Source organism: Solanum tuberosum, unplaced genomic scaffold (assembly GCF_000226075.1).
Source record: "Solanum tuberosum cultivar DM 1-3 516 R44 unplaced genomic scaffold, SolTub_3.0 scf00039, whole genome shotgun sequence".
In the NCBI taxonomy this organism is placed as follows: domain Eukaryota; kingdom Viridiplantae; phylum Streptophyta; class Magnoliopsida; order Solanales; family Solanaceae; genus Solanum; species Solanum tuberosum.
Window position 1 is genome coordinate 1,757,346 of NW_006238968.1, and position 15,619 is coordinate 1,772,964.

At 35.0% G+C, this 15,619-nt stretch overlaps 2 protein-coding genes and 1 non-coding gene across 4 annotated transcripts; 1 reads left to right on the forward strand and 2 right to left on the reverse strand.

Annotated features, from left to right (window-relative positions):
* Window positions 1–229: 229 nt before the first annotated feature.
* LOC102584359 (uncharacterized) lies at window positions 230–4,214 on the reverse strand. The gene is made up of 3 exons (XM_006343295.2): window positions 4,125–4,214; window positions 1,976–2,089; window positions 230–561 (listed from the first exon to the last, which is right to left on the reverse strand). The coding sequence occupies exons 1-3, from the start codon at window positions 4,167–4,169 to the stop codon at window positions 436–438; spliced, it is 285 nt and encodes a 94-aa protein (XP_006343357.1). The 5' UTR covers window positions 4,170–4,214; the 3' UTR covers window positions 230–435.
* Window positions 4,215–4,279: 65 nt separating this feature from the next.
* On the forward strand, window positions 4,280–4,353 carry TRNAI-AAU (transfer RNA isoleucine (anticodon AAU)). The gene has a single exon. It is a non-coding gene; the product is annotated as a tRNA-Ile (tRNA).
* Window positions 4,354–4,826: 473 nt separating this feature from the next.
* LOC102584699 (26S proteasome non-ATPase regulatory subunit 4 homolog) lies at window positions 4,827–11,682 on the reverse strand. Of its 2 annotated transcripts, none has more exons than XM_006343297.2 (10): window positions 11,625–11,682; window positions 11,387–11,500; window positions 10,302–10,407; window positions 8,755–8,869; window positions 8,464–8,673; window positions 8,085–8,382; window positions 6,785–6,908; window positions 6,158–6,252; window positions 5,962–6,030; window positions 4,827–5,160 (listed from the first exon to the last, which is right to left on the reverse strand). In XM_006343297.2, the coding sequence occupies exons 1-10, from the start codon at window positions 11,634–11,636 to the stop codon at window positions 5,104–5,106; spliced, it is 1,200 nt and encodes a 399-aa protein (XP_006343359.1). In that variant the 5' UTR covers window positions 11,637–11,682; the 3' UTR covers window positions 4,827–5,103. The 2 variants fall into 2 exon arrangements, with proteins under 2 accessions (XP_006343359.1, XP_006343358.1); XM_006343296.2 differs by having other exon boundaries at window positions 4,827–5,163.
* Between the last annotated feature and the right edge of the window lie 3,937 nt (window positions 11,683–15,619).

Sequence of the window (15,619 nt, forward strand, 5' to 3'; positions counted from 1 at the left end):
AAATACAGATCTTATTATACAAATTACAATGTATAAATGAATTTATACAAAACTGAACAGTTTGTATAAAATTGGATGTATCTAGCGAATTATACAAATCAAAAGCTCCATAGCAAACATAAAATTTGCTATGGAGCGCAATTATGGAAGCTATAGCTATAACATACAAATATGATTTTTATGTTTGCTATATGTGACTATATTATATTCTAGCTTAGTAAAAAAAAAGTAGAGTAAGTTTTATATATTGATAGTATAAATAGTGTGTACTATTAATCAATTCCAACATCCTCCATGAATGTACGTAACTATGTCTAATATAACATGACATGAATCGTACAATTTACACCTCCATTACATCAAATGATTGGTGAAACTCGTATTTTAAAAGAAACTGAACTAATAAAAACAACGATAGTGTTGCAGTTTCCGCGTCTAGATACCTTTAAAGCTGTCTGTTTCAAGTCTCGAAGTGCCTGAGCTCGAAGACTCTCCCATTGTAACGGGAGAGGATGCTGCACGTCGCTCCTGCTTCAATGAAGTTGGTAATCCTGAGACCTCCTGAAGAAAGTTGAATCAAAGCAAAACAATACTTAGGACCAATTACAACAACTTTATCGCTAGTGCACGAGTGATCCTTTCAGACTGTTTACGATGTTTCTTAAAAAGTAAAGTGTAAATATGATCAGAAAAAAACTATTTAAGACGACAAATCGCCAGCTGAAATTCAAAAGCAAGCAACTATATCATATGTTTTCTCAAAATATGAGCAGATCCACAACTACAAAGAAGGGTAGCTTGGTGTACAAAGCATCCCATGTTAGTAGGGTTAGGAGAAGGGCCGCACCCCAAGGGGTGTGATGTAGATTGTAGACAACCTATCCTAATGCAGGCATTAATGACTGCTTACACGGCTCAAACTCGTGAACTATGGTCACACGGGAATAACTTTACCGTTGCTCCAAGATCCACAACTCTGGTGTTAAACCAAGTTCAGTTGCTGTGGTATTAGAAGCATTGGGTATCGAAGAAACTAAATCAAATTCATTTTGACAAGAAATAAACTAGGTGCTGCACTCAAACTTTCCTCTTCAATAAGCAGTGAATTCATTGTTTGAATCTCAAACTGGAGGTGTGTATGTATTACCGGACAGTTGTATCATATTCGGAGGATACAAGTTCTTTTTGAGAAGAAAAAAATAATTCTATTAGTAAAGGAAAAATTATCTTATACACAAGCAGTATGTGATTTGCTAGTTTAATGGTTTTAAGAAAGAATTAGCAAATTCAACATAAAGTAACAACAGAGTGGAGGAGTCGGTATCGATTTATGCCAAATAGCTCCACAATAGTCCCCCAACAACATTTTCTAAACGAACCAAAGCCTATCCAAATTGATCTTGTAAAAGATATGTTACGAAACAAATACCTTTTTTTTCAAATGATTCATATTGTCAAGTACACCTGTTCCAAATTTCATCCCCATCAAATGATCAGGCGAATGCCAATATATCTCGTGGTAACAAAAATGTTAATATCATGATCTAGAAACCCAAGATGGTGGCGCGACCTTTTAGACCAAACAAAGTTCCCATACTAGAGCTATTTGGGCCACATGATGAATAGATATACAGGAAAGATCAATCTCACGTGAATTGGTTGAGCTAAATTCTCAAAGTTGGACAAATAAAACTGTTGCATTGAGTTACATATATCATTTAGGAAGATAGTAAGGGATATCTAGAGACGATTCACCGGAGAATATAAAGATAAAAGAGATGAGTAAGAATGGAATGCATGAAAAAAACAAAGAGTTCTTTCTAACTGTTCGTTTGGGCTCGTGTGCTAGTCGAAGCAGTTGGAATATGGCAAGTTGGCTTTTACAAGGGCATATTTTGTTGGGATGGCTGATTTTCTGTCAAGAAATTGTTCCCATGACATACATAGAGCTAGTGAAATTTCAGAAAACGCTTACTTTCATCAAATGTAGTCTCAGATCACAAGGCCGAACTTGATTTCCAATGCAGGCCATAACAAAGTTTGAGTATTGAAACAAGACATCTGCAGCAGCTTGCTTCTTTTCTTTGACCTGAATTATACTCAATAGATAAAAGCTAATAGCAACAAACTAGAAACAAAAATTGCTAAGGAACTATATGCCTAGTTGGAAACCAAAGTAATTAAAAAAATCTATCAATATGAAAATTAAGGAAAAATAATAGTAGTGAGGCGTCGGTATGGAGTGGCAACATCTGCGAATATAGACTAGGCTAAGGGACGGACTTTTAATTTCATTTCATGGGTTCTAAGACTCTAGTATAAAAAAAATCCGGTATTTCGGCATGAAAGTGACACATTTAGGTTGTTCTTATTAAAGGAAGTTAGAAGCTCGGAATAATTTATAGTGTTGGTTTCATGTTTCGAGTCATGCTTATTTTTCTTAGTCAGACGAGTAAAATTCACTGATGTATGCACTACTTGCTGTCGCCTATCAAGCTTGGTGAAAATCCAAACAAATGCCGCCATATACTAGGGAATGTTTATCAATACATGAAACCAATCTTAAGAGGAGAGGAAGCAATGCTATATCTACACAAGACCTATATTTTCTTCTATCCTTAGAGAGTCGAAGGACTCTACCCTCTGCAGATATATTATCAATCAAGTAGCATTGCAAATCGTATCACAGCAAATAAGTTCATTCTTTTTCCTTTTCCTACGTATCTAAAAGCTTCCATAGTCGTGGCAAGGAAGCATTGATCTTACATGTACGACTTATCTCTTCCATTCTTTTTTGGTGAGAAATGGCTGTCCTTTCCTATACTCTTTGGGCTTCTCCTAAATAAATTGAATTCTCATATTTCTTTCTTCAACTCAAAAGATCTTTTTGAGTGTTGAGTTAGTCCTATTTATCTATCAGAGTAAAAGGAAATTGTCTTAGGGACAAAAAATAACAACATACCTACTGTAATCCCACAAGTGGGATCTTGGAGGGGAGGGTAGTGTACGCAACCTTACCCTAACCTTGGGAGGTAGAGAGGTTGCTTCCGATAGACCCTAGGCTCAAGAAAAAGGTCTTAGGGACGAAAAGGTACAGAATAAATCCGATTGGTCCTCAATAACGAACATTTTGTAATGTATGACTCGATATACGTAGATCCAATCCCTATCTTGGAAGGTAGAGAGGTTGTTTCCAATAAGAGAATTGATGATTATTGTTCTCTCAAACAACATCATACCCGGCTTGATCCCACAAATGGAGTTTGCTAAGGGTAGAGTGCGTGTATGCACATCTTACCTCTACATCATGGAAGGGTAGAGAGGTTATTTTCGATAAACCCTCAACTAAAGTGCATCAAATCAATGTATTTACGGAAAAGGGGATATGACAGTGAACAAAACATGCCAATTAATAAGAAAAGCAGTACACAACCTTCAGAGAAAAGAAACAGTAACAACATCAAAAAAATAATGAAGTAACTGAAAGAATATACATATATAAGACTAATATTACGACATACACGATGCTCTCAGGCTCCACCAAGCCTAAACCCACCAAAATGCGAGTCAAATCTCAACTACCTACTATCCTTCTACCCTAATCAAGGACTTCCATATCCTCCTATCTAAGATCAATACATAATAATCTGAAGTTGCAACATATCATGTCTAATCACCTTTACCCAATACTTCTTTCATCTATCTCATTGGATATGTATATTGAAGTTCAATAAAAGCTTCAAATTATCTTCTACGACTGACACGATGCTCACAAGCTCCCATCAAGCCTAAACCCGGCAAAACACGAGTCAAAGCTCAACTACTGCTAACCTCATATCCTAATCCGCAACCTTCATATCCTCCTATCTAATATCCCTCGATAAACTAAAATTATGCCATATCATGTATAATCACCTCTCCCGATACTTCTTCGACCTACCTCAACCTCTCCCCATTCCATAATATTGAAGTTCAATAAAAGGTTCAAATTACAAGACCTACATGAGATTAACCCTTTTTTTCCTCAAACAGTTTCAATTAAAAATTAGAGCAAAAAATTGGCAGCAGTAGTCACAGGATTAAACAAAACATACTAATAACAATGAAATGGAGAATTTTGTTACCTCGTAATCATCTTTCATGGCTGAAATCTGAGTTTCGTCATCCATCTTCTTCCCCAAATCATTAACCTCAATACTTAAATATTGAATGAAATTGTGCTTTTTTTTAGTTATTTGAGAGTAAATAAAATTAGCGTTAATTGAAGTCAAAGACATGAGGCCCATTAGCTCAGTTGGTTAGAGCGTCGTGCTAATAACGCGAAGGTCGCAGGTTCGAGACCTGCATGGGCCATTTTTTTTTTATATTAAGTTTTTATAATTGTTCTATAAACGTTACACAATATTCAAGATTACAAATTTCAAAAGTCTTATAGTAAACATAAATATTATGACATGATTAAAACGACAGTTTTTGCTTTTAAAAATTCTTACCTACTAAAATTTTGTATCTATTTTAACTTTGTTACATAAATTAAAGGAGGGTACTTCATAAAACTTTCTGTTTTTTGGAAATAAACAAAAAGAAAGTTTACTGTTCGTAAACAAAACAGCCATAAATTGACGATGCAATAAGTTTATAAGCACTTCTAATTTTTTTTTATTGGCTTGCGAATACTTGACTTATAAGCATATTGATCCGACACATAAATAAGTCAAAAGATACGTGTATAAGTCAGTTTAACCAACTAAACGGTTCTAAAAACACCGTCAATATGTACAACTCTGGTATACCAACAAAAAGAAGACATCATATACAGAGCCAAACTCAAATCATGGCATTCAATAGTAAACACAGGTTGGACAAATTGACATTTTCTAAGTACACTATATATCACATTGAGAAGCAAGGTAAAGGGTAACTATCACTAGTTTAATTTCTTTTTCACAACAAAAAGCACTATAAACCCCACCCCCAGAATCAAATTTCATCAATCTGCATCATTTCTTGACTACCAACTGAACTTGTTGGCTTACAAAGAAAAATATTCACATCCCTATGATATAAGCACAATTATGACAACAATAAGATTTGGGCATCTCATCACTTCTTGTCTTCTTTCTGTTCCTTGTCCTCTCGTTGTTCCTTGTTCTCGTCATTCTGCTATGATGAAATAGACACAAGTGAGATGGAATGCTAATGAAAACAAAAAAGATACAACGATGTGTCTCGTTATGTCTACTTAAACCCAAAGAAAACATGAGATTCACATTAAAGTGTGACAATACAAGAAGCTAAGTACCTATTGGAATAAGGAATATGACAGGAAGAATACAAACTCCATATTCCTTATGTTGCCTTCCACCACATTGATCACCTCTCTTTCTTGCCTTCCGTTTCTTTCAGAATGACTCGTCCCTAAGGGTCTTGTATAAACATCGTTACTTCAAGAATGATCTCAACTTAGTCTAGAAGTATTTCTTCGATTCTTTCATCTTCATTTTTTGATCATTAGCAAGGTGTAAAGATTGAAATGCTCAAAGTATCTAGTAAAACAAAAGGTAATCCCCTGACCCAAAAGACAGTTATATATATATATACATCATCACTTTCAACCAACTAGTCTGCATAAAAAAAGACCCTTGAATTGCCTTTTAGATACACATTAATACACAACGCAGTAGGTGTGCCGCGATGTCTTTGGTGCCACAGTTCGTAGATTAACTTTCAAGCTCTAGACTATATTTCTGAAACTCAAGGAGCGTGTCTGTTTTGACATCTGAAAGAGCTAACATTTAACTTATCGGCACCAGTAAACAAAGCTGATACATTGTTAGAAATCTACAAACAAATTGACCATATAACATGTAAAAGACACATAGATTAGAAATAGACATGGCACTACACCAAAACTTTAACAACATGCTTTTTAATATAATCTCATCAACCAAATTAACTCACCTCAGACTGACTTTGCATAGAAGCAAGTAAAACTTCAATTGAAGGGTCATTCGGATCAACACCTAGAATCTGGGTAGCAAACATACCATGAAATGAAAATCAAAGGAGATATGAAGTTTGATACCCATAGGATAAGCAGATACTTTGTGATCATACTAATAGGAGCGTCATCTTTTACTCAGCATAGAGAACTTACTGAAGCAAGAATTGATGGCACGAGTGATTGGTTTGCCAACAATTTAGTGACATTTGTCTCATCTTTTGAATTGTCCTGTATGAATAAAAGAAGATCTGCAAGCATAGGAAGCAACAGAACGTATCAGAAAAGCATAGCTTAGCACCTTTGCACGAATGGCTGACATTGTAAGAAGAATTCTGCACAGTTACAGCCATTTGTAGCAATTAAAGTTTTGATAGGACTAACCAAGGTCATCTAAGAGGTAATTAACAGTGACTTGCACCTTTTGTCATTTAAAGATCATTTTGAATGATATAAAGGATGGCAAAGTATGGTAAAAAGGCAGTTCTTCAAATATAAATCACATTTAAACACTGATAATCTTCTTATTTCAAATACATTATGCAAAGTGCAAACTATTTACAAAATGAGAGGGCAATTACCAGAACCTCCTCAAGTGTGAGACAGGCACATATTACAGAATGTATGTAACAACAGTTGGTAAAATTCACCATACAAGAAATCAATTGAAAAGGCAAGTAAAAAGAACTTGACGTTACCAGTTCCAAAAACTTAGAAAAGTATGTCTATGACCTAATGATATAAGCCAACAACAGAATTTGGCATGCCAATATAATAACCAACCTAGTAGCAACTCCCGATCTTCAAAATCTGCTTCTGACATGTCTGTGTCTCTTGTAGCAGTGTTGGAGGAAGAATCATCCCTCGACATTGCAAGTGCTTGTTGTAACAGGGAATGATCATTATCCTGTAAGAGATCAATTTATTTGTTCAGGAGTTAATTTCATTGGAGAGTAACAAAAGGCCAGACATTATAAAACCTACAAGCTTTAACTCATTTTCTTGAAAATTTCTATCTCTACAAGTTTCTCTGCTAGGTATGAGAAGATAGAAATAAAATTTTAGAAGACATCATAGTTACATATAAGTATGCTCCGTGTTAGCAGTCTCAATGGTTGAGGGTACTGGCTATTGTCTCCTTATATGTCATTGGGCAATACTCACCTCGTGAGCTAACTTTTGGGGTGAAGTTAGGTCCAAGATCCCTCTTTCTTCACATGGTTTCAGAACAAGACTCATCTCTATACTTGGTTTACCCAATGCTGGGCCCATCTTACATTGTCCATGCTCCAAATGCCCTTGGCATGTGGATGAGAAATGTCAGGTTCCCACATTGCATTAAGGATATGGGTAATTGTCTCTTTATACTACCGCCTTGGGCAATGCTCACCTATGGGCTAACTTTTTGGGATTGTGTTAAAACTCAAGATCTATCTTCTTCACACTCGAGAAAATAAAGGTTTAAGTAACATCAACTACTACTACTCTGTATCAATCCCAAACAAGTTGAGGTTGAACATATGAATCCTAACTGGCCATGTTTCTTTTTTAAGCTCGACAAAATAAAGGATTCAAGAAATCCCACAAATCAATTTGTACATGACCAATAATTGGCTAATAAGTACAATCCCTCTTATCCTCCTTCCCCCACCTCCTCAATAAAAAGGAAAAAGAGAAACAGTGTATATACATGCAAGTTGCAACCTTCCCAAATTTGGGCAATCAATAGGCACCAGCAACCAGGACAATGTGGAACTTAACACCTCACACATAAGGCTTGGTCTTACTTCCATACATGGTTGTGTGTAAAATCCCTACTAGAGATTCAAATCTCCATATAGTCTCAAGCTCCAATAGGCCGAGAAAAATTGAAGACAAGCCTTAATGATTGCCCGTAAAGGACCTATCATTTTTAACATACATATGTCATGTGCCCACAAATGGAACCGCCAGTACTCACCAAAAAATAAAATGACAAACAAAAAATGAAGATTCGAAAGAATCCCAGTTTCTTCTTTTAATCTATAATTTTTCTAATAACTCAGAAGGTCCTCAGAAATTTCTAAAATAGTGAGACACCAACCAGTAGATCAGCTGCCTTGTTTTTAGTTTCAGACTTTCGAGCACTGACATTTTCAGTCATTGTAACATCCTGGGAAGTTGACTGCATTTCTCCTTTTTCTTGTTTTGCAGCTTCTTGTGCAGCCTTCTTTGCTGCTGCTGCTTGTCTATCCCTTTCCTCCTCCATTGAAACTCGAAGTGCCAGAGCAATCTCAGGATCCAAGTTAGGATCAACACCAAAATCATAGCCAGACCCTGCACCAGAAGCAACCGCAGCAAATCTCTTTCTAGAGTCAACATCTCTAGTAAAGATAGGATTCCTGCCAATTTCAGATGAACAATATGATATGTTATGAAGATTATCCGGTTCAAAGTAAAGATGGTAAAATATTGCTAATAACCTCCCTAGCACATCAGAAAGATCCCTAGCCCCAGGAGGAATATAAATGATGTGACTGTTATCATTGTTGTTAACTGCAGCAACTAATGCCTCCAGCTTCTCAGCCTTCCTGTTATCTTCTTGACCAAAATTAATAACATCAAGAGCTACTCTATGCTTATTCAACTTTCTTCCAATCATCTCCAAGACCCTCTTGTCTTCTTTAACAGGGCTGAACAAATAGTAAACGTCAATACAGAGACAAAAAATCAACAGTTGAGGCAGCAACAATTACTCAGGAAGAAGTCATCACCTGCCAGCAAAAAGAATGATCTTTTGATGCTGCTTTTTGTTTTGCCGATGCTTCAGAGCCAACTGTGCCACCTGGAGTCCAGCAGCCAAATTCATCTCACCACCGATATTTAATCCTGAGAAAGGTAAGAAAAAGCCAATCACATAAGAAACTGAAATGGAACTATTAAAAGGAGATTACTAGACAATATATAGTTAACAAAACATCTGAAGATGACAACGATGTGAGTATCATACAGACATTATAGTGAAGTATACACTGGCTTTAGGAGAATCCTAGTAGCACAATTAGTTGGCAACCTGAACTTTCACCTTATTGGTGAGAATTCAATTCTCCACTTGTAAGTTCTTCCCCCATACCCTTTCCCCTACTAAAAAGAAGAAAAACAGTATACACTGGCAGTGGAAACCCTTTTCTCATCGGGCTAGGATCTATAGCCGTTCGACCTGAGGAAAGTGCAGTCAGATTCAAAATCCTCAATGTCTTGTCTTTACCTTCACTTCGAGAGACAAGCACTGCATCTACACTGGCTTCGAGATTATCTTTCCACAACCATCTTCTTCAGTTGAATAAAATTAAAGTAATAGGGAGGCAATGGACGTTCAATTGTGATTGCAAGTAGATTAATACAACATATAAATGAGTAGTTAATAACTGAGGAAGTCAAATTGAGGATCTTACTGACTTTCTAGGCAGAAAATCAAAAAGAAATCCTCAATTTTTTTCCCAATCCTTGGGCATTACCAGTCCTTTCAGTTCAAATTTTGGGCTCTTATTCATTACCGCTCTTTCCGTCTCCCAATTTGTTGTACTAATATGTTATTAATATCACATACCTGCAGGTCTTTATCCTACACCCATTGTTTCATCCTAAGAAAGTCAGCCTTCTCATTTTGTTTCGTTTTGTATCTGTCATTCAGCTGGCATTTAAAAGCTTCTGCCTCTGCCTTCGCCAAATAAGGGACTAAAAATGCTATCAGACACTGTAGGGACAGGTTATCTTTTATTACATCTTATTAAGCAAAAGACACATTTTCATTCTCTCTTTTTACAGATAATCACATACCTGCAAATTTTATGGATAACTTAAAAAAAATTATGAAGGGTATAAGTAGGTTTCATCACAGAAGATGTGGTGATATCAGGAATATTGGTAACCCTCTTATGTAAATCTTCTATCGGAGGACAAAAATGTAATTGCACAAATGGTAAAGAAGGAATACCTGAACTGGAAGAAACAAGTGTCTTTAGGCACACGCAAGTGAACACCAACAAATCTAGAGTACTAACTAGTAAAATTTGGAAAAACCTTTGTCAAGATCCTACAGAAGTGGCACTAGAACCGCATAGAGTCATTACTCAAAACCAATCACTTATCTCCCATACTTGTTCTAGTCATCATAATCTCAGAAAATTCTAGTAAGCCTAGGTTCCATTAAATCTAATGTCAAGATAGCAAGCTGCAAAACCGATAGAAGTGATTTTAATGGTGTCTACAGAGTAATAAATTACTACAAAGAAAAGCATAGCCATGCAGGGAAGCTTACCGTTAATGCAAGATAACATTTCTCCAAAGTCATTGGTTGGAGTGATTAATACACGAACTCCTTTGCCAGCCATGGTTAATGCTCCGACTGTACTCTCAGGGTTTGCCTGCAAATCGATTAACCAAATCACACAATGGAACAGTCAAGAGTATAGACTCGGTGCTTACTAAAAGGTAATTAAGAAATTGCTGAAATACACTGTAACGTCATTGAGTCAGCTATGCACGGAAATCCTAAGAAGAGTAAAACTCATGATCAGTAGGTATGGAGGACCATTGCACTCACTACTTAGTGATAGTTCACACACTTCCTATAAGTAAGTATTTTTTAGTTAAGTCTTCGACTATATTCACAACAGTGTTGTCAAAAACTCATTTGAGACGCACTTAAGCCCAGAAGCTGGATGCAAAACATGTTGAGCTTACCGCATCAAAGCACCTATGGCGGGGTGTTTCATTACCCATGGGCTCCCTCTTTAAGAGGATACTACTAACCAGTGACTATTTCAGTTAGTAGAGCACCATTGTTGTTCTTGAATTACATATATACTTTTTTATAATTTCTACATTTGCATTTTCTTTCATTAAACTCTACACTATACTTTGTCCTTTTTTTAAGGTTCACTTCTCGTTTTGATAACACTGATGCATAGCAATTTGTGTAACTCGAACACAATCAATTATGGCCAAAAATACCGTCAACAAGCAATTCAAAGGTTGAATAAACTGCCTGGGTTTTAGCACCACACAAATGAAACTAACAGCATCAGATTGAGCTTCAAACCCTACACTATTAGTCTTTTTTCTAGGGTTCACTTTTTACCGTTGATAAACATTGATACATAGCAGTTTTATATAACTCGAAGGTAATCGGTTATACCCAAAACGCTATCAACAAGCAATTCAAAAGTTGAATAAACTACCTGGATTGTAGCACCACAAATAAAACTAGCAGCGTCAGATTGAGCTTCAAACTTTACACTACACTTGGTTTTTTCTAATGCCAACATTTCGCCATTGATAAACACTGATATAGCAGTTTTGTATAACTAAAAAAACAATGGTAATGGGCAAAACACTACCAACCAGGTGTTTGAAACCACAAATCGAAGTAAAAGCCGAATATTGTGCATCAAACCGGTTGCGCGAGTAATCACCATTACGCATCCATTCAGAATTATCAATACAGATCATTACAGCCTGAAAAAAAAATAGTTACGGAAAAAACATCAACAGATAAGCAAATTGTTAAATAGAAAGCGCATAATCGAATTTACAGATTGAACTGAGTATTAACAACAACAAAAAAAGGGAAGAATCTGACCTCCTCCACCATTGTTAACGAACATTAGAAGGTTAAAATTCTCCAGAATCAGTTTTTGTTTAAGCAGCAACAAAATGAAGTTTACTTGATGAACAAGTTATTATTTAATTTCCTTTTTAGTCCGTCCAAAATCAATACTCCCTCCATTCCATTTTATGTGACACTTTTCGCATTGTGAGATTCAAACAAGTTTATTTTTGACGGTAAATTTTTCATAGATCCTTTTAACATTTTGAATTATTAATTATTGTGAATTATAGTACATTTTATATAATTTACAAATATATAAATTTCATTTTAAAAAATTTGAAGATTCCATACGCAAATGTCCGGTTAAAGTTAAATTGTTTGACTCTCAAAAAATGAAAAGTGTCACATAAATTGGGACAGAGAGAGTAACATAATTTAACATAATTCTATATTAAGTAATAATTTAATTTTAAAATACTCATTTTATTTTTTATAAAATAATTTATAGTAATACAAATATTATCACTTATTTTAGATTATAAGTTTCAAAAAATTTCCCTTCTTTCTTAAATTTTATGTTGAGTCAAACTAACTCGACGTCTAACCTTTCATAATTCCTTTCTGATACCATCACAATATTATAGTGTATAAATATACTCGAATAGTATGAAGGAGTAACTGAGCAGTGTTTTCATTGAAGGACGACTTCTTCCTCCTTAGTATCATCAAAGTATAATATACTCTGATGGTATCAGTGAGTAACTGAATAATGTTTTCATTAAGATCTGTTTGAGTCCTTCAATGAGATTACTCAATCATCTATGATATCATTACGGTATATCTACATGCTAGTATGGTATTATTGAGATATGTTTCAATACCTTCAATATTTTAATCTAACAGTTTTAAAAAGAGTCATAATTCATATACATTTTAAAAAAGTTTGCAAGAAGAGAAAAAATAAAAATAAAAATATATTTTCAACTAATTTAGAATTTAATAAATAAGATCGTGACTTTAATAATTTTCTCTTAATTATTTCTTAAAAAAAAGTCTAATCCTATATGATACCAAAAGAATATCAATGTACCGATGGAGTATCACATAAGATTAAGCTCAATCCTATATGATATCGATATGGTATCAATATACCGACGAAATATCACAGAGAATATATTTTTCAACTAATTTAGAGTTTATAAAAATAAAATTGTAACTTTAATAATTTTTTCTTAATTGTTTGTTATTTATTTCTTAAAAATTGAGTCCAATCCTATTTGATATCGATAGGATATCAATATACCGATAAAGTATCACAGAGGATTAATCTCAGTCTTATATGATAACGATATGGTATCAATATATCGATGTGGAGTATTATAGAAGATTCATTCATAGTAGTGATGTTGATGCCATATTGACTTCATGCGTGAAATAAAAAAGGAGAAAGTGGAATAAGCATGTAAATAATTTGGGCCATGGATCCATTAAAGATAATTAGTTTGGGTCGGATCCAATTTGAATAAATTATTTCACAATGGTCTATTGTAGGTAGTTTTCCCTATTTTGAGCACATATTTATAAACTAAAATAAATTTATATAATTTATATTTAAATAAGTTAAATCATTTATATTTTAATTGAATAAATATACATGTATCTTATACAAATAGAAAAACAAAAAATTTGAACTTTTTTTCCCGATCAATAACAACACACTTAATATATATCAACCTACCAGCTCACATTATTTACCCGTCTCTTGACTCCATCTATCTCAACTCCATTCCGGTCGATGATCGAATCTCTAATTTAAGTTGGGGTGAAGTCAAGATTGAAAGTTGGTGTTCGAGTATTTCATAACATATCATAACTTAAGAGTAGAAAATAGTTAATTTGACTTAGAAAGATACCATTGTTGAAGATAGTCCATATTACAAATGAAATCAAGAAGATAATTTTTTTTATCTAGTGTATAAATTAGTCATTGATTCGAGGCATTTTCTTATCGGCTTATCAATAATTAAATTGTTAAGAATTGCTGATCAATTACTCATATTTATCAATTAATTAATGTTGAAGGAAGCTTGAAGACTGATGGAACATGTCGAAGGAATGGGTCCATCGAAACAGGCTGACGAGTTAGAGTTAGAGTCATACTAGGACTAGACTACTAAATCCGAAGTTATGTACGACTAAGCTACTGTATATTGCAGGAGTCGACTAGGATAAGGTATTAGAATTATAATATAATACTACTCATGTAAATAATTGTGTTGTAGTAGGATTCCTAGTATAACTAGAATAAGACTCTTCTCCTATATGAGGAGTATGTAACTCAACAGTTTAATCATCAATATAATCCTTGATTTCTCCTAAGTCCTTACGTGAAATTTCTACATGGTATCAGATCTTTAAAGTTTCTACTCTTTAAAGTATGTATTAGATCAAAACCAGAATAACCACTTTTCCGCTCTTCAACGTATTAGATCAAAACCAAAACAACCACAAAATCAAACCGCAATGGCCCATTCTACCAACACTCTTTCGACCTCTTCACTTCATCATCTTATTTCGTCCTGCTCCATTAAACTTAAGCCAACGAACTATCTTATATGGAGGACAAAAATGTCTCAGTTGATTCAAGTGATGAGATTAACCTACCTCATCACAGAACCACCTAAAGATACATGTTCCACTGGACAGACTACTGAGAAAGTTGTAGCAGGCGAGAAGGGTGCAGAAGACAGCAACATTGTTGATGACTGGGAGAAGAAGAATGTGTTGCTAAGGAGTTGGATCTCAGACACCTTGACAGAAGAAAACATGTACTTGATCGTAGGCTACACAACTGCCAAGGAGATGTGGGAATGCTTGGAAGAAGCCTATCTTCAAGCAACAAAAGATAAGGAGTTCCAAGCTCAAACAACAACTGCAAAGTGTGAAGCTAGGAACCAAACAATTGACAATATATTAAGGAATTCAAAGGCATATGTGATGGCCTTGCAGCCATTCACAAGCCTGTGTAGATGAAGATAGCAAAATGATTAATTTTGCTAGATGTTTAGGTCTTAAGTACAAGACCTTCAGGACTGTCATGCTAGGTAAGGCACCATATCCTACTCTTAATCAATTTATTAATGCTCTTAGGGGTTTTGATATGAGGGAGGATGAAGAAGAAGTGCCTCAACAAAACCATAACATGACATTCTCTGCCCAAAAGAGGCAGGGAAAGAGGAAACTACTCTCAAAAGAAGAGGAAACAATAATTTCAATTCTAGAGGAAGAGGCCTTAAGCCTGCTGGACAAGGAACATGTTCTTATAACAGCAGAAACGGACCAGGTCCTCAGAACAGTTCTTCAAGTGGAAGTCATGAGAGGAACAATACTGATGCGTGCCAAATTTGTGGTAGGAATAACCATACTGCTCTTAAGTGCTTTTTCCATGTGGGATTACTCTTACCAAGCTGTAGATGAGCTACCACAAGCATTGGCTGCTACTAATCTACAAAACACTTATGACACCTTGTATGTGGACTCAGGAGCAAGTAGCCATATGACACATAACTCAGGTATCCTAACTGATCTTAAACACTACAATGGACCAGATAAAATCATTATTGGGAATGGATAAAAGTTAGACATAACACATGTTGGAAACATATCCAGATCAGGTCTAAAGTTAAAAGAAGTTCTTGTAGTCCCTAAGATTAATAAAAATTTACTCTCAGTTAGTAAGCTTGCAAAGGATAATTGTTGCACTCTTGAATTTGATGAAACTAACTTTGTTGTAAAGGACAAGAAGACACGGACACTATTGGCCAAGGGAACTAAAAGGAATGGACTCTATGCTTTGGAAGATAACAATCTCTATGCTTTGACAGTTGCACACGATTGGAACACGTCAGACAATATGTGACATACTAGATTAGGACACCCTAGTTTAAAGTCTTTAATAGTTTTGAATAGTAATAGCTGCATCAATATTAGTAGTTGGAATAAAATGCCTACTGTTTGTTCTAGTT